This window comes from Bombina bombina, chromosome 5 (genome assembly GCF_027579735.1).
Source record: "Bombina bombina isolate aBomBom1 chromosome 5, aBomBom1.pri, whole genome shotgun sequence".
Taxonomy (NCBI): Eukaryota; Metazoa; Chordata; class Amphibia; order Anura; family Bombinatoridae; genus Bombina; species Bombina bombina.
Genome location: NC_069503.1, coordinates 400294912 through 400322168, shown reverse-complemented (window position 1 = coordinate 400322168; position 27257 = coordinate 400294912). Strand labels below are relative to the sequence as shown.

Below are 27257 nucleotides of genomic sequence, written 5' to 3'. Positions count from 1 at the left end.
GTCATAAGCTCAGAAATATGTGAGTATACTTCCAGTGTTGCAGTAATATCTAATTGCACAGAACAGAACTTCACTATTATTTTACTTACTCTCTTGGAGGTTGAAAGTCTTCAAACAACATCTTCATGCTTTGATAGTGCACTATATCACATTTTTTGTTCACTCATAAAAGGCAGATCTACTCAAGCAATTTACATTAAAGGGACAGTCAACACTTACGGCTAGATTACGAGTCTTGCGTTAGCCTTAAAAAGCAGCGTTGAGAGGTCCCAACGCTGCTTTTTAACGCCCGCTGGTATTACGAGTCTTGAAATGACAGGCTCACCGCTCACTTTTTTGGCCAGACTCAAAAATACCGCAAATCCACTTACGTCAATTGCGTATCCTATTTTTTCAATGGGATTTGCCTAACGCCGGTATTACGAGTCTTCCTCAAAGTGAGCGGTACAGCCTCTCCTGTCAAGACTGATACCGCGTTTAAAAGTCAGTAGTTAAGAGTTTTATGGGCTAACGCCGTAGCATAAAACTCTTAACTAAAGTGCTAAAAAGTACACTAACACCCATAAACTACCTATTAACCCCTAAACCAAGCCCCCCCCCCCCCACATCGCAAACACTAAAATAAAATTTTTAACCCCTAATCTGCCAAACTGGACATCGCCACCACTATAAAAAATATATTAACCCCTAAACCACCGCACTCCCGCTTTGCAAACACTAGTTAAATTGTATTAACCCCTAATCTGCCGTCCATAACATCGCCGACACCTACCTACATTTATTAACCCCTAATCTGCCGCCCCCAACGTCGCTGCTACTATATTAAATGTATTAACCCCTAAATCTAAGTCTAACCCTAACACCCCCTAACTTAAATATAATTTAAATATATCTAAATAAAATTACTACAATTCACTAAATTATTCCTATTTAAAACTAAATACTTACCTATAAAATAAACCCTAATAGTTACATTGTATCTATCTTAGGGTTTATTTTTATTTTACAGGCAAGTTTGTATTTATTTTAACTAGGTAGAATAGTTATTAAATAGTTAACTATTTAATAGCTACCTAGTTAAAATATATTCAAATTTACCTGTAAAATAAATCCTAACCTAAGTTACAATTACACCTAACACTACACTATAATTAAATTAATTACCTAAACTAAATACAATTAAATACAATTTTAAAAAAATTATTTAAAGTACAAAAAAAACAAACACTAAATTACAGAAAATAATAAAATAATTACAAGTTTTTTAAACTAATCACACCTAATCTAATTCCCCTAATAAAATGAAAAAGCCCCCCAAAATAATAAAAAGCCCTACCCTATACTAAATTACAAATAGCCCTTAAAAGGGCCTTTTGTGGGACATTGCCCCAAAGTAATCAGCTCTTTTACCTGTAAAAAAAAAGTACAATACCCCCCCTCCCAACATTAAAATCCACCACCCACACACCCAACCCTACTCTAAAACCCACCCAATACCCCCTTAATAAAACCTAACACTAACCCCTTGACGATCACCCTACCTTGAGAAGTCTTCACCCAACCGGGCCGAAGTCCTCAACGAAGCCGGGCGAAGTGGTCCTCCAGACGGGTAGAAGTCTTCATCCAAGTCGGGAAGAAGAGGTCCTCTAGACGGGCTGAAGTCTTCCTCCAGGCGACATCTTCTATCTTCATTCATCCGGCACGGAGCGGCTCCATCTTCAAGACATCCGACGCGGAGCATATACTTTATAATGTTTAAACCTCTAAAGTTCTGTCTGTTTTCAAGCCACTATAGACAGCCTCTTAATCGCATTCTTTTTTATTTGCTTTTGACAACAAGAGACTACTAGTTCATGTGGGCCATATAGATAACATTGTGCTCACGCCCGTGGGTTGTACACAACACAGCTAAAATGCAAGTCAATAGATAATAAATAAATAAAAAGTCATGTGATCACGGGGATGTCAAAAGAGGCTTAGATACAAGGTAATCACAGATGTGAAAAGTATATTAAAATAACCATGCTGGCTGTGCAAAAATGGGCAATAAAGGGATTATCTATCTTTTTAAACAATAAACATTTTTGAGTTGACTGTCCCTTTAAATGTAATATTGTGTTTTGACTATGACCATGCACTATTGTTAAAAAAAAGAAGTACACTGCAACATTATAACACTATAGTATGGACATGCCATTTACAGCCGTCGCAAATTGTCCCAGTCAGGTGCTGGCGACGGCTCAGAGCCTTTGCTAGCACTCACCCACCTTGAGGGCAATCTGGGTGTTCCAACTGACTCCCACCCCGGCGATCTGGTCTGTATAGTGACAGGCATTGCCGGGGCTTCACGTTTTGCACGGTGACGTCACACCCAATGACGTCACTGCACCACTTTATTTAAAAAATACAATGTACAATATAGGGACATGGGGGCATGCTGCTTAGGAGCCTGTATCTCAGGTATCTAAGCAGCTATAGACCCCCAAGACCCACCGTTGGAAAGGTAATTGCCTAACCTGGGAATCTATTTAAAAACATTTAAAAAAAAAAAAGAAAAGCTCAAATGCAGTTTAGCACACAGGTGGCAAATGGATTAGCACTCAAAGGGTTAATTACCTGCAAATTGACAAGTGTCTTGGCGTTGCTTTCAGCCTGTAAGAGTATTACATGTAATTTACTGCACTTTCACAATCTCTTTGAGACTGCTAAAGCTTTCCCTAGATTGCAATGGTGATAGGAAACCAGTATTATATCAGGGGCTTATGTAGCCCACGAGTCTTTAAAGCAGACACACAGTACTTTAACATTTACACTGGACCCACAGCAAACGTGCTAATCTGTACTGTCTCTTTGAGAAAGGGTTAAAGGGACAGTGTACTGTAAAATTGTTTTCCCCTTAATGTGTTTCCAATGACTTGTTATACCACCAGAGTATAAAATGTATTGCTTCATTGTGTTTATTTATCTATTTGAAATAGCTGGCTTTGTTCTTTGAAACCACAATTCATTAAAATTGTCTGAGTTTGCAGGGAAATCAGACATCCCTAGCTTATCACTTTCTATATACATAAATGCTTCCCTATTTTATCTTTGTATGTATACCAAAACCCAATACTTACAGCTCTCTATTCAGGTGAGATGATCTAAAATGATCCTCCACCACTGCGAGATCCCAAGTGAAATTCTCAATAAAAATATATTTTAAAAAAAGTGAGCGGCTGTGGGGTGTTAGAAAAAAAACGGCACTTAGATAGACATTGAGGTCTATATGCTTATATACATATATATTTACATGTTTTTTTTTTGTATATACACATATAAACTTTTAAATTTGCTGCCCAGCGCTGCTTACTGACTTACCCCCTGCACTGTGCTAGGATCTTCGCTGTGTCTATCAGCATTAGAACGATTCTCAGATTGGAGCCTATGGAAGCGCACTCTCATGAGCGCAAAGCTTCCATGCAATGTGAACGTGACATTTAGGCCAAAATATTAAAAAATAATGACTAATAATTATTAAACATACTGTAAAAAATATAGATTTGTTATATGGATTATTTAGAATATGCTACTGTATGTTTAATCATATTTATTAATATTTCAGCTACAGCTACACCAGAGTATAAAATGTATTGCTTTATTATGTTTATTTATCTATTTGAAATAGCTGGCTTTGTTCTTTGAAACCACAATTCATTAAAATTGTCTGAGTTTGCAGGGAAATCAGACATCCCTATCTTATCACTTTCTATATGCATAAATGCTTCCCTATCTTATCTTTGTATGTATACCAAAACCCAATACTTACAGCTCTCCATTCAGGTGGGATGATCTAAAATGATCCTCCACCACTGCGAGATCCCAAGTGAAATTCTTAAAAGGCAGATTTGTTCCCTGTATTTCTGTTTGTGAAGGACAATAGGTAGTTCACAGTACCATAACACCTAATCAATCTTTTTTAGAAACAGAGGAGAGACAAGCACAGTGCAATATGGCAGTGCATGACATGACAATTTTGCTGCATTTACACTATGCTTTGTATTTTATATTACTTTACACTTCAGATTACGTTTTATTACATTTCAACTTTGCACTTTCAATTTTTTATTTTATTTTGTATACATCAGTGTATTTAGGATTGTGATTTTACAAGTTCTGATTATGCGTTCACAGTTTCTGTGTAACTTTTAACAATTTTGTATCAAACTTTGTATATGTATGCATATCTTTTACAAATTACATTGCATTTTGTATTTCTTCCTTTAAAATAAAACTGAAAAACTGACAGCTTCAGTTTCCCAGATAGCTTAATTACTTTCTATGGGTCCTATAAGCAAAGATTCTCTAGTTTGGAGATAAATGATAGTGCAGGCTTCATAGGGACTGAACTCACTGAATTCCATAAGAATTAATTAAATGAAACCTGGAAGTCCACGAGAGATAAGCAATACCTTCCACAGAAAGTATATTTCTCTGTGGAATACAGAATTTCACAGGTGAGAAGAAAGTAACTTAAAAACACCAGGGGCTGATATAAAGGCTCAGTTTGCATCAATTACAAATTTAACTGAAATGCTTTCACTACACTACAATTTAACTTGAATTTGCTGTAGTTTAGTATATATTACTTTTCTGTCAGTTAAATAAGTGTATTGTGAATTTTGAGCAAACTTCACCCTTCACCTGCATACAGCTGGTGAGAAAAATCAGCTAGACAAGCTTGTTTAAAATGCTTAAAGCAATGCAAGTGCAATGTAAGTTGTAAAATACAGAGAAATATACAATGTATGACCCTAATTTGTTAAAGTAACCCGGAAACTTTCAAAACATAATCAGAATTTGTAAAATTACTGCTGGATCTAATTCTAAATCTAAATATATTTAAATATAAAATAGAATGTGTAAAGCTTGAAAGTAATAATACAGCTTGGGTCCTTTCAGAAGTGTAAAGTAATATACAATACACTGCACAAAGTGTAAGTGTATAAAAAGTTCTCATATCATCCAGTGCTATATTTCACTGGACTTGTTTCTCCTTCAGGTACAGAAAGGAGCGAGATCTTGCAGTGCTGGAGAGTTCCGCACTTTTTCTTTGATCATTCAGTGAGTTCAGCCCCTGTGAAGTCTGCAGTACAAGTTCTCTCCAAGCAGCAGAATCTTTGATTATTAGGCCTTTAGAGACAACAATTAAAAATGTACTTTTTCTTGTCTCTCCTACCCCCACTGAGAGTATATTTTCTTCTGCTGGCTATTTTTAAATATAATTTTTAGCATAGGTGTGGATAACCCCTGGCAAAACAAAACTATTTCAATTTCTAAAATAAAGGTAGAGATTTTTGTAAAAACAATTAATACACTCCGTCAGGCAAAATGGATAAGTGGGAACAAATTAAAGGGGAGACATTTTTTTACAGTACACTGTCCCTTTAGGGGCCCAATTATCAAAAACTCTCCATTTTGGTGTGCAATTTTATTGTAGACATCACTGGGGTAATACTCATTTAATTCTCCATAAAAACGAAATCCTACAGAGATAAAATCTGCCAATCATAGAAGGTAATGAAGCTCTCTGGGATAGAGACTTTCATAGGGGAGAGTGTAGTTGATAATAATAATAGGAGGAGCACCTAGCACTGAAATAAATTCTCAGTTTGCAATAAATACAATTAATTAAATTATTTTTTCACTACAATTTAACTTGTATTTGCTTCTAGTTTATTATATAGTAGTTTTTCTGTCACATAAATAAGTATTGGGATCTTCAAACAAAATTCACCAGCATACAGCTTGCAAGACAAAACCGGTAAAATGCTTAGAAAATATAATGAGGGGAGTGGGAGAACTTTGACAGACTAAGGGAACTCCCCTATCTCTCCCACTTTCTGCAACAGTTTGTTATTTCACATAGAAAAAATATGAAGTGTAATGCAATTTTTAAAAGATACACATAAATTGGTATACAGAGTACAATCCTAATTTGTTATTGTTACACATAATCTTTCAAAGCTCAATCAGAATATGTAACATCACAATCATAAACATAAACGAAAACTTAAAGCAGAAAATCTAAAGTCTAAAGTAAACGAAACTAACATCTAGAAATGCAGGGAACGCCCCTGAGCGATATAGTACAATAATGGACATTCTTTCTGGCTTAAAGGGACAGTCAACCCAAAATTTCAAATTGGTAATTCCTATAAACTTGCTAACGATTATTATTTTGAACTATAGCCCAATTTAGTAGCCTAAAGCATTTCTAAGTATTAGTACTTACTTTTGTATTGTGTGGCTGTTTAAAATGTCCGTCTGCCACCTCCCATATTTCGTCACCAGTATCTTCATTGTGCAGCTCTAACAGCTAATTTTTGCCCGTGCACACTCCCGTGTCACTGCCGTGTTTTGCACATGCGCAGTGCACCGATAACGCTGTAGGGGGGAGGTTTCAAGTAGAAACTCTTAATCCCTTCTCATTTTCCTACAGCGTTATTGGCGCACCACGCATGCACAAAACACGGGAGTGTGTACGGGCGAAAATTAGCTGTTAGAGCTGCACAATGAAGATACTGGTGATGAAATATGGGAGGGGGCAGAGGGACATTTTAAACAGCCACATGAGACAAAAGTAAGTACTAATACTTAGAAACGCTTTAGGCTACTAAATTGGGCTATAGTTCAAAATAATAATCGTTAGCAAGTTTATAGGAATTACTTATTTGAAATTTTGGGTTGACTGTCCCTTTAAGAAGGAAGGATGGATGTTTTAGGGAATGCTCTAAATGCCACATGTGGCCCCTGAGCCACTAGCTACTCACAACTGAGCTGCTGTGCAAATTTACTTCTATTATCAAATTTGCTTACTTTCCATGGTATTCTTTATTGAAGAGATACCTAGGTAGTTATCTAGAGCACTACATGCCAGGTAACAGTGCTGCCATATAGTACTCTTACACATGGATAACATTTTTGCAAAACTGCTACCATATAGCGCTCCAGACATGTGCATGCAGCTTTAAATAATTTAAAACCTTAAAAAAAAAAATGTGTTTTCTCACTCTTTGTAGTTCTGAAACAAATCTTCATTGCTATCATTATTTGACCATAGACTACATCTTGCCATCTAGTTTTCAACAGATCTCTTTTGTCTTTCTAACCTTGTGCCTTGTTTAAATATATGATTATGTACTAAACAGACTCCTTTAATGTGTCACTTTAATAGCACAATATACTTAAATATTTGTGTATACATACAATATGAAGTTTGGGCTTTATTTATAAAGCGCCAACAGATTCTGCAGCACTGTCCATGGGTACAAAGATAAAAGTACAATGGTGATACATTACAATAAAAGACACAAAGGTGGGGATTGCAAAGGTGAATTCATTTGTTACTGAGCTGGGTGATAGACTTCCTTGAACAAAAATGTCTTTAGGGAGCTTTTAAAGGAGGACAGGTTAGGGGAAAGTCTGACAGCAGGGAAATATGTTCCAGAGGGTTGGTACCGCACAAAAGAGGTCCTGCAATCTAGCAAGGAAGGAGGTGATGGTAGAAGATGCAAGGAGCAGGTCATTGTTGGATATTAGGGGGAGGGCTGGATATATTTGTTGATTAGTGAGGACAGATAGAGGGAAAGGGCATTGGTAAGGGCTTTGTAGTTCAGGGTGAGAATTCTGAATTTAACTCTGCTGTGAATGGGGAGCCAGTGAAGGTACTCGCAGTGAGGTTGCAGCAGATACAGTGTGCCCAGAGTATCGGGATAGGTGAATATGACATTTTACCTTTCATATGACCATATCATTCATATTCTTTGAGACATATTAAAGAAAAGTAATGCCAAACAATTATTCTACAAAAGAAAACATTAACAGGAAATCATTAATCTACATTTATTATCTATTATAAAATAAAAAATAAAAATATAAGAATAAAATTACGACCACTGAAAATGCTTTACTTATACTATTGAGTATTATCTGTTCACTGCTGTGCAAATCCCAATCTTTAACAAATTAAGGTAAAATGTTAGCAAATCTTGTCCGTTACATGCATATACATTGTATATGACAATATATTACAAGGTCTGCTTATACAATATAACAAACTTATAAACAGAAGGTTCTAAAGCTTCTGGCTTTTTGTAGTCACTCGACTCTACTGAAATTCCACTAGGAAAACTGCCACATTCTCATACACAGATCTGAGTCAGTGCTCATTTGGGACCTAACATGAGTTAGTATCAAGTTCTATTAGATAGTTCCCATTAAGGGAGTAAACGTTTTTCTGCTCCAAAATACCCAGAAATGTTCAACTAAACAAAGATTTGTACAGCACAACAAAGAACTTACATGGGTCTCAGTAGTGGGTGTGCACATTAAGCAATAGATCCATATCAAAACTCTGTGTTTTCTGGCCTTTTGTAGACACTTGACTCTACTGAGATTCCACTGGGAAACTACCACATTCCCATATACAGATCTGAGTTACATCTCCATCTATTAACAGTAAATCACGCTTGTAAGAAGTTTTCAACAAGATGGAGGTTCTAATTTATGACCAAACATGAGTTAATATCAAGTTCTATGGGATATTTCCCATTTAAGTGAAAATTGTTCTGCTCCAAAATACTCAGAAAGTTTAAACTAAAAAAAGATTTGTACAACTAAACAAAGAACCTACATGGGTCTCAGGAGTGGGTGTGCACGGTAAGCAATAGATCCATATACAGTATCTTTGCCCTCATCACTTTTAGAGACACAAGTCCCCAAGGTAATTTGCAAATAAAAACAAGTTTGAGAAGCAGCCAACTGGAAAACACAATGAAGTAGCTTACACTAGAAAACGTATAAAGGTTTTAAGCAAGATAGGATAAAAAAAAAAACTTGTTTATCTTTTTGGTTTTAGTAGTCCTGGGCTTGTGGGTACCTTATTTTTTTCTAACACAAACCAATAAAGCCCTATTTTCAAGTTAGCAAGAGCACGATTTTTAATCACAGCTTCTTAGTTTAAAAGCGCACATACAAAGCCATCAGACAAGACTTTCCCACCTCTGCTTTTAGAGAGATTTCATCTGACTAAGGGCTACAACACATTAAAATGAATTAGACTCAGCAGTTGTTTAATTCAAATGGTGCAATGTGTTAATTGAATGAGTTACCAGGGGGAATATTTATTCACTTTAATCCATGGTTTCCTATCTTGTCCCTTTTTGCTTCTTAACAAACTATTCCAACCTATATTTTTACTTTGCATTTATATGTATGTGTATATATAGGAAGGGGATACGGTCCCCGAAACGTTACATTAAAGGCACGTTTTTTGAAAAAGACCAGCGAGTGCAAGCCATTGTTTATTGCTATTTGTTTCCTGTTTGCACCCTGGCAAGTTGGTTTTGAAGTGAGAGTGCTCTCCATCTGCTAAATTAAATTTTATATATATATATATATATATATATATATATATATATATATATATATATATATATATATATATATATATATTCTGTAGAGATAGGTGCACTCCCACTAACAAACTTCATTTGCCAGGGTGCTAGGAGTGGTAAATAGAGCTAATAGACTAAGCACTCTCTGGTCTTATCACGTGTATAACACAATTTTATTACAGTGACGTTTCGGGGTATTCACCCCTTCTCAGACCAAACATTTGGTCTGATGAAGGGGTGAATAACCCGAAATGTCACTGAAATAAAATTGTGTTATACACTTAAAAAGACCAGAGTGCTTTGTCTATTAGCTCCCTCTCTCTCTCTCTCTCTCTCTCTCTCTCTCTCTCTCTCTCTATATATATATATAAAGGTATATAATATACATACATACATGTATACTGTATACATACATACATATACCTACACACACACACATATATATATATATACAGTATATACACACACACTATAGGCCTGATTACAAGTGGAGCAGTATTTAACGCTTGCACACTAACAACGCTAGAACTGAGTTTTCTGTGCAGGTAGCGCTCATTTACAAGTTGAAAGTAAACTGTTTTTGCACAAATGCTAACCCGATGCACGCAAAAAAACTAACTTAGGATATCGCACACGCGTTTTATTCATAGATGTCAATGGAGCAGAAAAAGTGGAAGAAACCCTTCTCGCACGCAATTTCGATCGCATATTCTCAAGAGTGCTAACCCAACATGAAAAACATAATTTATGTAAGAACTTACCTGATAAATTCATTTCTTTCATATTAGCAAGAGTCCATGAGCTAGTGACGTATGGGATATACATTCCTACCAGGAGGGGCAAAGTTTCCCAAACCTCCAAATGGCTATAAATACACCCCTCACCACACCCACAATTCAGTTTAACGAATAGCCAAGAAGTGGGGTGATAAAAAAGTGCGAAAGCATATAAAATAAGGAATTGGAATAATTGTGCTTTATACAAAAATCATAACCACCACAAAAAAGGGTGGGCCTCATGGACTCTTGCTAATATGAAAGAAATGAATTTATCAGGTAAGTTCTTACATAAATTATGTTTTCTTTCATGTAATTAGCAAGAGTCCATGAGCTAGTGACGTATGGGATAATGATTACCCAAGATGTGGATCTTTCCACGCAAGAGTCACTAGAGAGGGAGGGATAAAATAAAGACAGCCAATTCCTGCTGAAAATAATCCACACCCAAAATAAAGTTTAATGAAAAACATAAGCAGAAGATTTAAACTGAAACCGCTGCCTGAAGTACTTTTCTACCAAAAACTGCTTCAGAAGAAGAAAATACATCAAAATGGTAGAATTTAGTAAAAGTATGCAAAGAGGACCAAGTTGCTGCTTTGCAAATCTGATCAATCGAAGCTTCATTCCTAAACGCCCAGGAAGTAGAAACTGACCTAGTAGAATGAGCTGTAATCCTTTGAGGCAGAGTTTTACCCAACTCAACATAGGCAAGATGAATTAAAGATTTCAACCAAGATGCCAAAGAAATGGCAGAAGCTTTCTGGCCTTTTCTAGAACCGGAAAAGATAACAAATAAACTAGAAGTCTTTCGGAAAGACTTAGTAGCTTCAACATAATATTTCAAAGCTCTAACAACATCCAAAGAATGTAACGATTTCTCCTTAGAATTCTTAGGATTAGGACATAATGAAGGAACCACAATTTCTCTACTAATGTTGTTGGAATTCACAACTTTAGGTAAAAATTCGAAAGAAGTTCGCAACACTGCCTTATCCTGATGAAAAATCAGAAAAGGAGACTCACAAGAAAGAGCAGATAATTCAGAAATTCTTCTGGCAGAAGAGATTGCCAAAAGGAACAAAACTTTCCAAGAAAGTAATTTAATGTCCAATGAATGCATAGGTTCAAACGGAGGAGCTTGAAGAGCCCCTAGAACCAAATTCAAACTCCAAGGAGGAGAAATTGACTTAATGACAGGTTTTATACGAACCAAAGCTTGTACAAAACAATGAATATCAGGAAGATTAGCAATCTTTCTGTGAAAAAGAACAGAAAGAGCAGAGATTTGTCCTTTCAAGGAACTTGCGGACAAACCTTTATCTAAACCATCCTGAAGAAACTGTAAAATTCTTGGAATTCTAAAAGAATGCCAAGAAAAATGATGAGAAAGACACCAAGAAATATAAGTCTTCCAGACTCTATAATATATCTCTCTGGATACAGATTTACGAGCCTGTAACATAGTATTAATCACAGAGTCAGAGAAACCTCTTTGACTAAGAATCAAGCGTTCAATCTCCATACCTTTAAATTTAAGGATTTGAGATCCTGATGGAAAAAAGGACCTTGCGACAGAAGGTCTGGTCGTAGCGGAAGAGTCCACGGATGGCAAGAGGCCATCCGGACAAGATCCGCATACCAAAACCTGTGAGGCCATGCCGGAGCTACCAGCAGAACAAACGAGCATTCCTTCAGAATCTTGGAGATTACTCTTGGAAGAAGAACTAGAGGCGGAAAGATATAGGCAGAATGATACTTCCAAGGAAGTGGCAATGCATCCACTGCTTCCGCTTGAGGATCCCTGGATCTGGACAGATACCTGGGAAATTTCTTGTTTAGATGAGAGGCCATCAGATCTATTTCTGGAAGTCCCCACATTTGAACAATCTGAAGAAATACCTCTGGGTGAAGAGACCATTCGCCCGGATGTAACGTTTGGAGATAATCCGCTTCCCAATTGTCTATACCTGGGATATGAACCGCAGAGATTAGACAGGAGCTGGATTCCGCCCAAACCAGAATTCGAGATACTTCTTTCATAGCCAGAGGACTGTGAGTCCCTCCTTGATGATTGATGTATGCCACAGTTGTGACATTGTCTGTCTGAAAACAAATGAATGATTCTCTCTTCAGAAGAGGCCAAGACTGAAGAGCTCTGAAAATTGCACGGAGTTCCAAAATATTGATCGGTAATCTCACCTCCTGAGATTCCCAAACTCCTTGTGCCGTCAGAGATCCCCACACAGCTCCCCAACCTGTGAGACTTGCATCTGTTGAAATTACAGTCCAGGTCGGAAGCACAAAAGAAGCCCCCTGAATTAAACGATGGTGATCTGTCCACCACGTTAGAGAGTGTCGGACAATCGGTTTTAAAGATATTAATTGAGATATCTTTGTGTAATCCCTGCACCATTGATTCAGCATACAGAGCTGAAGAGGTCGCATGTGAAAACGAGCAAAGTGGATCGCGTCCGATGCAGCAGTCATAAGACCTAGAATTTCCATGCATAAGGCTACCGAAGGGAATGATTGTGACTGAAGGTTTCGACAAGCTGAAATCAATTTTAGACGTCTCTTGTCTGTTAAAGACAGAGTCATGGACACTGAATCTATCTGGAAACCCAGAAAAGTTACCCTTGTCTGAGGAATCAATGAACTTTTTGGTAAATTGATCCTCCAACCATGATCTTGAAGAAACAACACAAGTCGATTCGTATGAGATTCTGCTAAATGTAAAGACTGAGCAAGTACCAAGATATCGTCCAAATAAGGAAATACCACACTACCCTGTTCTCTGATTACAGACAGAAGGGCACCGAGAACTTTTGTAAAAATTCTTGGAGCTGTAGCTAGGCCAAACGGCAGAGCCACAAACTGGTAATGCTTGTCCAGAAAAGAGAATCTCAGGAACTGATAATGATCTGGATGAATCGGAATATGCAGATAAGCATCCTGTAAATCTATTGTGGACATATAATGCCCTTGCTGAACAAAAGGCAAGATAGTCCTTACAGTTACCATTTTGAACGATGGTATCCTTGCATAACGATTCAATATTTTTAGATCCAGAACTGGTCTGAAGGAATTCTCCTTCTTTGGTACAATGAAGAGATTTGAATAAAACCCCATCCCCTGTTCCAGAACTGGAACTGGCATAATTACTCCAGCCAACTCTAGATCTGAAACACAAATCAGAAATGCTTGAGCTTTCACTAGATTTACTGGGACACGGGAAAGAAAAAATCTCTTTGCAGGAGGTCTCATCTTGAAACCAATTCTGTACCCTTCTGAAACAATGTTCTGAATCCAAAGATTGTGAACAGAATTGATCCAAATTTCTTTGAAAAAACGTAACCTGCCCCCTACCAGCTGAGCTGGAATGAGGGCCGCACCTTCATGTGGACTTAGAAGCAGGCTTTGCCTTTCTAGAAGGCTTGGATTTATTCCAGACTGGAGATGGTTTCCAAACTGAAACTGCTCCTGAGGATGAAGGATCAGGCTTTTGTTCTTTGTTGAAACGAAAGGAACGAAAACGATTATTAGCCCTGTTTTTACCCTTAGATTTTTTATCCTGTGGTAAAAAAGTTCCTTTCCCACCAGTAACAGTTGAGATAATGGAATCCAACTGAGAACCAAATAATTTGTTACCCTGGAAAGTAATGGAAAGTAGAGTTGATTTAGAAGCCATATCAGCATTCCAAGTTTTAAGCCATAAAGCTCTTCTAGCTAAAATAGCTAGAGACATAAACCTGACATCAACTCTGATAATATCAAAAATGGCATCACAGATAAAATTATTAGCATGCTGAAGAAGAATAATAATATTATGAGAATCATGATCTGTTACTTGTTGCGCTAAAGTCTCCAACCAAAAAGTTAAAGCTGCAGCAACATCAGCCAAAGATATAGCAGGTCTAAGAAGATTACCTGAACACAGATAAGCTTTTCTTAGAAAGGATTCAATTTTCCTATCTAAAGGATCTTTAAACGAAGTACCATCCGACGTAGGAATAGTAGTACGTTTAGCAAGGGTAGAAATAGCCCCATCAACTTTAGGGATTTTGTCCCAAAATTCTAATCTGTCAGACGGCACAGGATATAATTGCTTAAAACGTTTAGAAGGAGTAAATGAATTACCCAATTTATCCCATTCTCTGGAAATTACTTCAGAAATAGCATAAGGAACAGGAAAAACTTCTGGAATAACCACAGGAGATTTAAACACCTTATCTAAACGTTTAGAATTAGTATCAAGAGGACCAGAATCCTCTATTTCTAAAGCAATTAGTACTTCTTTAAGTAAAGAACGAATAAATTCCATTTTAAATAAATATGAAGATTTATCAGCATCAATCTCTGAGACAGAATCCTCTGAACCAGAAGAGTCATCAGAATCAGAATGATGATGTTCATTTAAAAATTCATCTGTAGAGAGAGAAGTTTTAAAATATTTTTTATGTTTACTAGAATGAGAAATAACAGACATAGCCTTCTTGATGGATTCAGAAACAAAATCTCTTATGTTATCAGGAACATTCTGCACCTTAGATGTTGAGGGAACTGCAACAGGCAATGGTACATTACTAAAGGAAATATTATCTGCTTTAACAAGTTTGTCATGACAATTAATACAAACAACAGCCGGAGGAATAGCTACCAAAAGTTTACAGCAGATACACTTAGCTTTGGTAGTTCCAGCACTAGACAGCGATTTTCCTGAAGTATCTTCTGACTCAGATGCAACGTGAGACATCTTGCAATATGTAAGAGAAAAAACAACATATAAAGCAAAATTGATCAAATTCCTTAAATGACAGTTTCAGGAATGGGAAAAAATGCCAATAAACAAGCTTCTAGTAACCAGAAGCAAAGAAAAAATCAGACTGAAATAATGTGGAGACAAAAGCGACGCCCATATTTTTTGGCGCCAAATAATACGCCCACATTGTTTGGCGCCTAAATGCTTTTTGGCGCCAAAAATGACGCCACATCCGGAACGCCGACATTTTTGGCGCAAAAGGACGTCAAAAAATGACGCAACTTCCGGCGACACGTATGACACCGGAAACAGAAAAGATTTTTTGCGCCAAAAAAGTCTGCGCCAAGAATGACGCAATAAAATGAAGCATTTTCAGCCCCCGCGAGCCTAACAGCCCACAGGGAAAAAAAGTCAAATTTTTAAGGTAAGAAAAAATGATTGATTCAAACGCATTATCCCAAATATGAAACTGACTGTCTGAAAATAAGGAATGTTGAACATTCTGAGTCAAGGCAAATAAATGTTTGAATACATATATTTAGAACTTTATAAATAAAGTGCCCAACCATAGCTTAGAGTGTCACAGAAAATAAGATTTACTTACCCCAGGACACTCATCTACACGTTTGTAGAAAGCCAAACCAGTACTGAAACGAAAATCAGCAGAGGTAATGGTATATAAATAAGAGTATATCGTCGATCTGAAAAGGGAGGTAAGAGATGAATCTCTACGACCGATAACAGAGAACCTATGAAATAGACCCCGTAGAAGGAGATCACTGCATTCAAATAGGCAATACTCTCCTCACATCCCTCTGACATTCACTGCACGCTGAGAGGAAAACCGGGCTCCAACTTGCTGCGGAGCGCATATCAACGTAGAATCTAGCACAAACTTACTTCACCACCTCCATAGGAGGCAAAGTTTGTAAAACTGAATTGTGGGTGTGGTGAGGGGTGTATTTATAGGCATTTTGAGGTTTGGGAAACTTTGCCCCTCCTGGTAGGAATGTATATCCCATACGTCACTAGCTCATGGACTCTTGCTAATTACATGAAAGAAATATGAATACTTCACATTCAAATGTTCTTAAATTAGCAGGATATTTCTACTTATTTATAAATACATATTTCTATATATGTATAATGTTTTTTTTGGTACAATATATATATCAATACCTATATACCTATATACAGTATATATATATATATATATATATATATATATATATATATATATATACACACACACACACACTCACACACATGATTATATATGGTATAGATATACAAAGTGATATATAGGAATATCTATTTAAAAATACATAGAACATATTCTGCTATGTGCAGAACATTGAAATGTGAAATATTTACAGTAAATACACAGTATAAAACTTTATTAAATATGTATATTGCATAAATATGCTTTTACCTGTTTTTATCTACTTAACTGCAAAGGGCTCCAATGCACTCATTTTTATGTGTATTTATGTATACATATGTATTTATGTGTTTATATGTACTATATATATATATATATATATATATATATAAATATATATATATGTCTGTAAATACATAAGTACACACATATATACATATATATATTTAGAAATGTATATGTATGTATGTATGTATCGCAATGTTAAAGCCCTTTGTCTGCCTTTTTTTCTAACACCTGAGACCTCATATCTTTGAGCCTTTCTAACTTTTTTGTTCAATATTTTTTTAAAATCATTTTTATCAGATGGTGTTATTATGAGTGTAACTGTACTTTGTAATGAATTTTTTATCTGTTTTCTGACACTTTTTTGTTTCACAAAACCAGAGCTCTGAGGATGCACTTGCCCAAAGCATTAACTTCAATTGCGCTCAATCGATCGCATTTACTTTCAACTTATAACACGAGTGATAAACCGGACATGCGCAAACACCCACAATTAACCCCTTTTCACTTGCGCGTAACTGTTAGCCACTTGTAATCTGGCCCTATATATTTTGTCTTGCTGGCTTTAAAACCTGAAAAATACATCAAAATGCAAAATGAATGGGACATAAAAGGGTGATGATAAAATGCTTCAATGTGCTAGAATTTTTTTATTATTGTACTATTACTTAAACAGAGCTACTAGCACCATTTATAATGCAACAGATGGACAATGTTCCCAACTAGGGAACCTGTCCGCTCGTATTCACAGCAAGGGGCAGTGGAAAGCAGCGTTTAAGCCTGCATTACTGCACAAGCACCATTGCCCCCTGTTCTTGCATAACTAATAGTTTAAGAGCAGGGCCTGTCATTCACCCCATAAGAATGAGTTTGAGGTGATTTATCTCTGCCACTTCTGAGGTGGTGGAGAGGTTAGGAGGCTGTCTTATCTGCTTTATAACTGCTGCTTTTAACTTGTGGCCTGCAGCGCAAGGGCTACAAAACTGTCTCCACAGCTTGATAAATGGAGCCCAACATGTTGAACCCCTGCAAAGCGGTTAACACATAGAGGCCCATTTATCAAGCTCCGAAAGGAAGACTCTGAAGACTCGCCAGAAACAGCAGTTATGAAGCAGCGGCCTTAAGACCACTGCTCCATAACCCTGTCTACCTGCTCTGATGAGGCGGACAGGAATCGCCACAATTCAACCCGATCAAGTACGATCAAGTTGATTGACACCTCCCTGCAATGCTGAATAAGGAGAGCATATTTCTCTCCACATTCAGCGATGTCTGTCAGACCTGATCCGCACTGTCAGATCAGGTCCGACAGACATTTGATAATTCGGCCTCATAGTTAAAGTCAGCTTCAGTTGCATAGTGACAATGTGCTACTGGTCCACAGCTAAAAACGGACACAGAGCCAATCAGGAGTGGCATATGTATGTAGCAAATTCTCTAACCTGCAAATGAAATAGCTGGTTTAGGCAATTTGCAGCATACTTAAAATCTAAGTTACAGATTTAGTGAATTACCAAATGAATGAAAATCTTAAAGGACCACTCAATGCAGTAGAATTACACCATTAACAAGTATTTAATAAAAAGACAATGCAATAGCACTTACCCTGAATTTTAAATAAGCTGTAGATTTTTTCTGACAAATTTATTTTTTCTCCCATTTTCCGGCCCCCTGTATCATGTGACAGACATCAGCCAATCACAAACAAGTATACATATACTCTGTGAGCTTGTGCACATGCTTAGTAGGATCGTGCTCCCCAGAAAATGTGAATATAAAAAGACTGTGCAAAATTTGATAATGGAAGTAAATTGTCTTAAAACCGTATGCTCTATCTGACTCTTAAAAGTTTATTTTGATTTTAGTGTCCCTTTAAAAACAATATGTGGTGTCTGATTCACATTTACACAAATTTTGTCAGATTAGGGGGCTGATTTATCAAGATGCCCCTTGTTTCTAAAGATCGCTGCTCCATAACTTGTCCGCCTGCTCTGAGGCCGCAGACAGAATCAACTCGATGGAATACGATCGGGTTGATTGACATCCCCTGCTAGCAGCCGATTGGCCGCGAATCTGCAGGGGGCGACATTGCACCAGCAGTTCACAAGAGCTGCTGGTGCAATGATAAATACCAACAGCATATGCTGTCGGGATTTATCGATGTGCGGCGGACATGATACGCTACATCGTATCATATCGGCTCTCACATTAATAAATATGCCCCTAGGTATCATTTAGTGAACCTATCTGTTATAGATCATTTACAGAGTAACCTGTACGGTATAGACTATCCACACCATAGGCTCTATTATACACAGGGATATAAATTATAACTAGCCCCCTTGTGTTTTATTCACTCTGAAATAAAGATATAATGTTGCTTGGTATACTCCCTATGTATTTGTGTATTTCTTTTTATGTTTATTTTCAAAGAGAAGAGAAATCAGATTAGAGACTCTTATGTACAAAAGGCATGCGGCAACTGGAGCACGCCACAACGCAACATTCATCAAGGGAAAGGTTTCATACATAATTGAATACTACAGTTTTTTTATAATAAATAAACGTGTTTAAAATGCCAGATTTACAAGACTCGCCTTAATAATCCACATAAAATGCTCAAGGCACTGAGCACAACCTTACTTCACAACTAATTTCCATGTCGTTTTTATGCTCAGGTAAATTTTTCCTCTGCAAAATAACGGGCGCCTCACTTGTAGCGGATACATTAGTGAATTTGTCATAGAGATGAAATGAGCAGCCTGAAGCCTTGAATGCATCTTATATATTGCACATTTGGGCGATGAGCATTTTATCTGATAAAAAAAGATTCTTCACATTCAACTTACATTCTTTAGACATTCCCACTTCAAAGCACCTCTGTAGTCTGCAGTACTGGCAGCGATTTCTTGTAACTTTATTTATAACACAGTTCTTTTCTCTGTGACAAGTGTAAATCATGTTCTTCTGAATACTCCGGCGGAAGAAGCCCTGTAATGAAGCACAGAAATAAAAGAATAACATCAAGAGAGAAATGTAATCCATGTTTATCACATCACAGATTGCTCTATTTAGCTAATGAAATGTCTTCAATGGAAATGCTGGATAAAGCTAACCTTAAAACCCATATGAAATATTAAAGGCTTTGTATCGTTTTCAGAGCTGCTGAGAGCACACAGTTTAATCAACACTAAAGTATACTGAACAGCTTATGATACAGTGCTTGAAAACCTATCCTACAGATGAGTACCTAGACTGTCACCAAACTGTGTGTTACCTCTTGACAGCTAGACTGGGGTGAAAAAAGTTCAAGTGAAATTTAACCAGTTCATTACCACAATGATATAGAACTATTGTGGCTTTATGTTACAGGAAGCATAGGCATAAATGGTCTATTAGGGACCTAGAATAGAATTCTGGTGATAAAACCATCGCAAGACCGTTAGATATCTTTTTCTATTACACAGTGTAAAAGGGATACTAAACCCAATTTTTCTTTCATGTAATTGGCAAGAGTCCATGAGCTAGTGACATATGGGATATACAATCCTACCAGGAGGGGCAAAGTTTCCCAAACCTCAAAATGCCTATAAATACACCCCTCACCACACCCACAATTCAGTTTTACAAACTTTGCCTCCTATGGAGGTGGTGAAGTAAGTTTGTGCTAAGATTTCTACGTTGATATGCGCTTCTCAGCATTGTTGAAGCCTGATTCCTCTCAGAGTACAGCGAATGTCAGAGGGACGTGAAGGGAGTATCACTTATGAATACGATGATTTCCCTAACGGGGGTCTATTTCATAGGTTCTCTGTTATCGGTCGTAGAGATTCATCTCCTACCTCCCTTTTCAGATCGACGATATGCTCTCAATTTACCATTACCTCTACTAATAACTGTTTTAGTAATGGTTTGGCTATCTGCTATATGTGGATGGGTGTCTTTTGGTAAGTATGTTTTCATTACTTAAGACACTCTCAGCTATGGTTTGGCACTTTATGCATTTATATAAAGTTCTAAATATATGTATTGTACTTATATTTGCCATGAGTCAGGTTCATGCATTTCCTTCTGCAGACTGTCAGTTTCATATTTGGAAATGTAAACATTTTTAAGAAATTTATTTCTTACCTGGGGTTTAGTCTTTTTTCAATTGATTACTTCTTGTAATTGCGGGTATTAGGCCCACGGGTGCGTCAAATGCTAGACTTTATTGCGTCATTCTTGGGGCAATTTTTTTTGGCGCGAAAAAGTACGTTTATGACGCAACTTTGTCATTTCTGGCATCATACGTGACGCCGAGACCTTTCACACGGCGGCGTCATTAGTGACGCAAGTGTGTCATTTCCGGTCATTTTTGGCGCCAAAAAAGACTTTAAGTTGCGCTGTGCGTCATATTTGGCGCCAATTTTTTTTCATTATTTCAATACCCCTTGTTTGTTTGCCTCTTGCTTTTTGCTTTCAGAGGCCTATGCTATTGCATTTTTTCCCATTCCTGAAACTGTCTGTCACAAATATCTCAGGATTCAGCTGCTAAGGAGTTAACTTTGTGTAGCTTGCACTCAAAACAGTTATTTGTTTTCAAGAAGAATTGTGTTTGTATTTTCTTTGAAGTGCCAGAACCCCCTAAATAGCCACCAAATGTTAGTGTGTATGCATTGGGTCATAAAGTCACTGAAACTCTTAGTCACAGAGATACACAGGATAAAGTTTATGGCTTAAGCTGTCAATAGAATGCCTGATGCAAAACAGGCTCTTCATTAGAAAAACTGACCAGGTCACTGACAGGACATTGGTATATTATGTACATATGTGGGTTAAAGCTGTTATAACCTAAAGGCAGGTAAATATGACAACCTATGGCATATTTGATATCAAACCGGTTCTCCCAATAAAACTAAGAGGTTCTAAATATGTAAATATAGAAATTTCTTACCTAGCAGGAATGATAGGAATGATAATGGGTTGTATAAATTCAGGCAAGAAATTAGTCTATTGAAGGTTGTAAAGACAGGGGGGGTTCTTAGCCCGCCCAGGAGGGTGTGGTTAAGCAACCTTATCTCTGAAAAGTAGGGTTTAAGAATCTTATTTTTTAACAATAAGATTGTCATTCTTACAAGGGGAGCTGCTGTACAGAAGTAAGGAGCCATCTTTTCCATGCCAGCCCCTGGCGCAGATCTTGAAGACTAGGAAAGTATTCAATTCTGTTTTTCTCCTTTTTATTTTAAAATACTGTTTGCGTGTGTAATTTTATTTGTAACAACTTTTTATTAATAATGCATTGTGCATAATATTTTTGGCATAATAAATAATTCCTTTATTAAGTTTGGCCTTTGTCTAATAATTGAACCACGTTACTGAAAGAGACTGGAATATTAGAACTGTATAATTTTAGGTTATTTTTGGCTAAATTGTATTTCTAGAGTTAATGTGTAAAGTCTGGGGTTTTCCTTAAGATTTTCCCTTTAATAAATTTTAAGTGGTGGCAGCATTTGAGCTATAGGATTTATAGTTTATTGTGGGTGGCATTACAAGGGAGTGTTGGGCATTTCTCTTACGTCTAGTACAGATTAAGGGAGTGCGAATTAACTCTTGCACCCACTAAACTGAATCACAAGCTTGCCTGGTGTTGCTAGATTGTGACCTATAGGTGACAGAAAAGGGGGCTGAAAACCCTTTCTGTGCCAAATAAGTGACTGGCGCAGGGTTGGATAACCTTGGTTCGTCACACTGTCATATAAGGAAATAGATAATTTTGCTTTATATGTTGTTTTTTCTCTTACATTGTGCAAGATGTCCCAATCTGATCCTGCCTCAGAAGTTTCTGCTGGAACATTGCTGCCTGACATCGGTTCTACCAAAGCTAAGTGCATTTGTTGTAAAGTTGTAGAAATGATTCCACCGAATGTCATTTGTAATAGTTGTCATGATAAACTTTTACATACAGATAGTGTTTCCATCAATAATAGTACATTGCCAGTTGCAGTTCCTTCAACTTCTAATGTGCATGATATACCTGTAAATTTTAAAGAATTTGTTTCTGATTCTATTATGAAGGCTTTGTCTGCATTTCCACCTTCTAATAAACGTAAAAGGTCTTTTAAAACTTCTCATTTAGCTGATGAAATTTCAAATGACCAACAACATAATAATTCATCCTCTTCTGATGAGGATCTATCTGAAACAGAAGATCCTTCCGCAGACATTGACACTGACAAATCTACTTATTTATTTAAAATAGAGTATATGCGTTCTTTATTAAAAGAAGTATTAATTACTTTGGATATTGAGGTAACCAGTCCTATTGATGTTCAGTCTAATAAATGTTTAAATGCTGTTTTTAAACCTCCTGTGGTTTCCCCAGGGGTTTTTCCCATTCCTGAGGCTATTTCTGATATGATTTCTAGGGAATGGAATAAGTCAGGTACTACTTTTATTCCTTCTTCAAGGTTTAAAAAATTGTATCCTTTACCAGCAAAATCTATAGAGTTTTGGGGAAATATCCCCAAAGTTGATGGGGCTATTTCTACTCTTGCTAAACGTACCACTATTCCTATGGAAGATAGCACTTCCTTTAAGGGTCCTTTAGATAGGAAGCTTGAATCTTATCTAAGGAAGGCCTATTTATATTCAGGTCATCTTCTCAGACCTGCTATTTCTTTGGTTGGAAAATTTAGCGCAACACGAATTGGATTCTGACTTATCTAGCATTGTTCGCTTACTGCAACATGCTAATCATTTTATTTGTGATGCCATTTTTGATATTATCAAAACTGATGTTAGATCCATGTCTTTAGCTGTTTTAGCTAGAAGAGCTTTGTGGCTTAAATCTTGGAATGCTGATATGACATCTAAATCTAGATTACTATCTCTTTCTTTCCAAGGTAATAATTTATTTGGTTCTCAGTTAAATTCTATTATTTCAACTATCACTGGGGGAAAATGAGTTTTTTTGCCTCAGGATAAAAAAGCCTAAGGGTAAATCTAAGGCTTCTAACCGTTTTCGTTCCTTTCGTCAGAATAAAGAACAAAAACTCAATCCTTCCCCCAAGGAATCTGCTTGCAATTGGAAGCCTTCCTCAAATTGGAATAAATCCAAGCCATTTAGGAAACCAAAGTCAGCCCCTAAATCCGCATGAAGGTGCGGCCCTCATGCCAGCTCAGCTGGAAGGGGGCAGATTAAGGTTTTTCAAGGATTTTTGGATAAAATCTGTCCAAAATCATTGGATTCAGAGCATTGTCTCTCAATGGTATCGAATAGGATTCACAGTAAGACCTCCTGTGAGAAGATTTTTTTCTCTCACACATCCCTGTAAATCCAGTAAAAGCTCAGGCGTTTCTGAAGTGTGTTTCAGATTTGGAGTCTTCAGGGGTAATCATGCCGGTTCCTCCTCAGGAACAAGGTTTGGGGTTTTATTCAAACCTATTCATTGTACTAAAGAAAGAAAATGTATTCAGACCAGTTCTGGATCTAAAAATTTTGAATCGTTATGTAAGAGTACCAACTTTCAAGATGGTGACTATAAGGACTATTCTGCCTTTTATTCAGCGAGGACATTATATGTCCACAATAGACTTGCAGGATGCATACCTTCATATTCCGATTCATCCAGAACACTTTCAGTTTCTGAGATTCTCTTTTCTAGACAAGCATTACCAATTTGTTGCTCTTCCATTTGGCTTAGCAACAGCTACATGAATCTTTTCAAAGGTTCTAGGTGCCCTACTATCTGTAATCAGAGAACAGGGTATTGCAGTGTTTCCTTATTTGGACGATATCTTGGAACTTGCTCAGTCTTTACATACTGCAGAATCTCAAACGAATCAACTAGTGTTGTTTCTTCGGAAACATGGTTGGAGGATCAATTTACCAAAAAGTTTCTCGATTCCTCAGACAAGGGTCACCTTCTTAGGCTTCCAGATAGATTCAGTGTCCATGACTCTGTCTCTAACAGACAAGAGACATTTAAAATTGGTTGCAGCATGCCGGCTCCTTCAGTCTCAGTCATTCCCTTTAGTGGCTATGTGCATGAAAGTTTTAGGTCTCATGACTGCAGCATCGGACGCGATCCCCTTTGCTCGTTTTCACATGAGACCTCTACAGCTTTGTATGCTGAATCAATGGTGCAGGGATTATACAAAGATATCACAGTTAATATCCTTGAATCCCAATGTACGACACTCTCTGACATGGTGGATAGATCACCATCATTTGGTTCAATGGGCTTCTTTTGTTCGCCCAACCTGGACTGTGATCACAACAGATGCGAGTCTTTCAGGTTGGGGAGCTGTTTGGGGGATCTCTGACAGCACAAGGGGTTTGGAAATCTCAAGAGCCGAGATTACAAATAAATATTTTAGAACTCCGTGCAATTCTCAGGGCTCTTCAGTTCTGGCAACTGCTAAAGAGAGAACCGTTCATTTGTTTTCAGACAGACAATATCACAACTGTGGCTTATGTCAATCATTAGGGTGAGACTCAAAGTCCCCAAGCTATGAAAGAAGTATCTCGGATACTTGCCTGGGCGGAATCCAGCTCCTGTCTAATCTCTGCGGTGCATATCCCAGGCGTAGACAATTGGGAGGCGGATTATCTCAGCCGCCAGACTTTACATCCAGGGGAGTGGTATCTCCATCCAGATGTGTTTTCTCAGATTGTTCAGATGTGGGGGCTTCCAGAGATAGATCTCATGGCCTCTCATCTAAACAAGAAAGTTCCCAGATACCTGTCCAGGTCCAGGGATGTTCAGGCGGAAGCAGTGGATGCGCTGACACTTCCTTGGTGTTATCAACCTGCTTACATCTTCCCGCCTCTAGTTCTCCTTCCAAGAGTGATCTCCAAAATCATCATGGAACAGTCTTTTGTGTTGCTGGTGGCTCCAGCATCGCCACACAGGTTTTGGTATGCAGATGTGGTTCGCATGTCCAGTTGCCCGCCTTGGCCACTTCCGTTACGGCCGGACCTACTATCTCAAGGTCCGTTTTTCCATCAGGATCTCAAATCATTAAATTTGAAGGTATGGAAATTGAACGCTTAGTTCTAAGTCATAGAGGTTTCTCTGACTCAGTGATTAATACTATTTTACAAGCTTGTAATACTGTCTCTAGGAAGATTTATTATAGAGTTTGGAAGACTTACATTTTATGGTGTTCTTCTCATAAATTCTCCTGGCATTCTTTTAGAATTCCTAGAATTTTACAGTTCCTTCAGGATGGTTTGGATAAGGATTTGTCTGCAAGTTCCTTGAAAGGACAAATCTCCGCTCTTTCTGTTTTATTTCACAGAAAGATTGCTATACTTCCTGATATTCACTGTTTTGTACAGGCTTTAGTTCGTTTTAAGCCTGTCATTAAATCAATTTCTCCTCCTTGGAGTCTTAATTTGGTTCTGAAGGCTTTACAGGCTCCTCCATTTGAGCCTATGCATTCTTTGGACATTAAACTACTTTCTTGGAAAGTGTTGTTCCCTTTGGCTATCTCTTCTGCTAGAAGAGTTTCTGAGCTATCTGCTCTTTCTTGTGAGTCTCCTTTTCTGATTTTTCATCAGGATAAGGCGGTTTTGTGGACTTCTTTTCAATTTTTACCTAAGGTTGTGAATTCTAACAACATTAGTAGAGAAATTGTTGTCCCTTCCTTGTGTCCTAATCCTAAGAATTCTTTGGAGAGATCCTTACATTCTTTGGATGTGGTAAGAGCTTTGAAATATTATGTGGAAGCTACTAAAGATTTCAGGAAGACTTCCAGTCTATTTGTTTTATTTTCTGGTCCTAGGAAAGGTCAGAAGGCTTCTGCTATTTCCTTGGCTTCTTGGTTGAAACTTTTGATTCATCAAGCTTATTTGGAGTCGGGTCAGGCCCCGCCTCAGAGAATTACAGCTCATTCTACTAGATTAGTCTCCACTTTGTGGGCTTTTAAGAATGAAGCTTTAGTTGATCAGATTTGCAAAGCAGCGACTTGGTCCTCTTTGCATACATTTACTAAATTCTACCGTTTTGATGTATTTGCTTCTTCGGAAGCAGTTTTTGGTAGAAAAGTTCTTCAGGCAGCTGTTTCAGTTTGATTCTTCTGCTTTTTGATTTAAGTTTTTTTCTTTCAAAAATGAAAATAAACTTATTTTTTTTGGGTTGTGGATTAATTTTTTCAGCGAAATATGGCTGTTTTTATTTTTATTCCCTCCCTCTCTAGTGACTCTTGAGTGGAAGACTCCACATCTTGGGTATTGATATCCCATATGTCACTAGCTCATGGACTCTTGCCAATTACATGAAAGAAAACATAATTTATGTAAGAACTTACCTGATAAATTCATTTCTTTCATATTGGCAAGAGTCCATGAGGCCCACCCTTTTTATGGTGGTTATGATTTTTTGTATAAAGCACAATTATTTCCAAATTTCCTTTGTTGATGCTTTCTACTCCTTTCTTTATCACCCCACTGCTTGGCTATTCATTAAACTGAATTGTGGGTGTGGTGAGGGGTGTATTTATAGGCATTTTGAGGTTTGGGAAACTTTGCCCCTCCTGGTAGGATTGTATATCCCATATGTCACTAGCTCATCGACTCTTGCCAATATGAAAGAAATGAATTTATCAGGTAAGTTCTTACATAAATTATGTTTTTTCTTTCATGATTTTTTTCATGCAATTTTAAGCAACTTTCTAATTTTTTCCTATTATCATTTTTTTCTTCATTCTCTTGCTATCTTTATTTGAAAAAGAAGGCATCTAAGCTAAGGAGCCAGACCATTTTTGGTTCAGCACCCTGGATAGCGCTTGCAGATTGGTGGCTACATTTAATAGGAGTAAATTAGAAAGTTGCTTAAAATTGCATGCTC

General features: G+C 37.3%; 1 protein-coding gene across 1 annotated transcript in view; it reads right to left on the bottom strand.

The window, feature by feature from the left end:
- The window catches only part of RARB (retinoic acid receptor beta), a 443986-nt gene that overhangs the window by 224349 nt on the left and 192380 nt on the right, over nucleotides 1–27257 (bottom strand). Inside the window, exon 3 of the mRNA XM_053714235.1 lies at nucleotides 19272–19413. Coding sequence (XP_053570210.1) covers nucleotides 19272–19413 — 142 coding nt within the window. The remainder of the gene's footprint in view (nucleotides 1–19271; nucleotides 19414–27257) is intronic.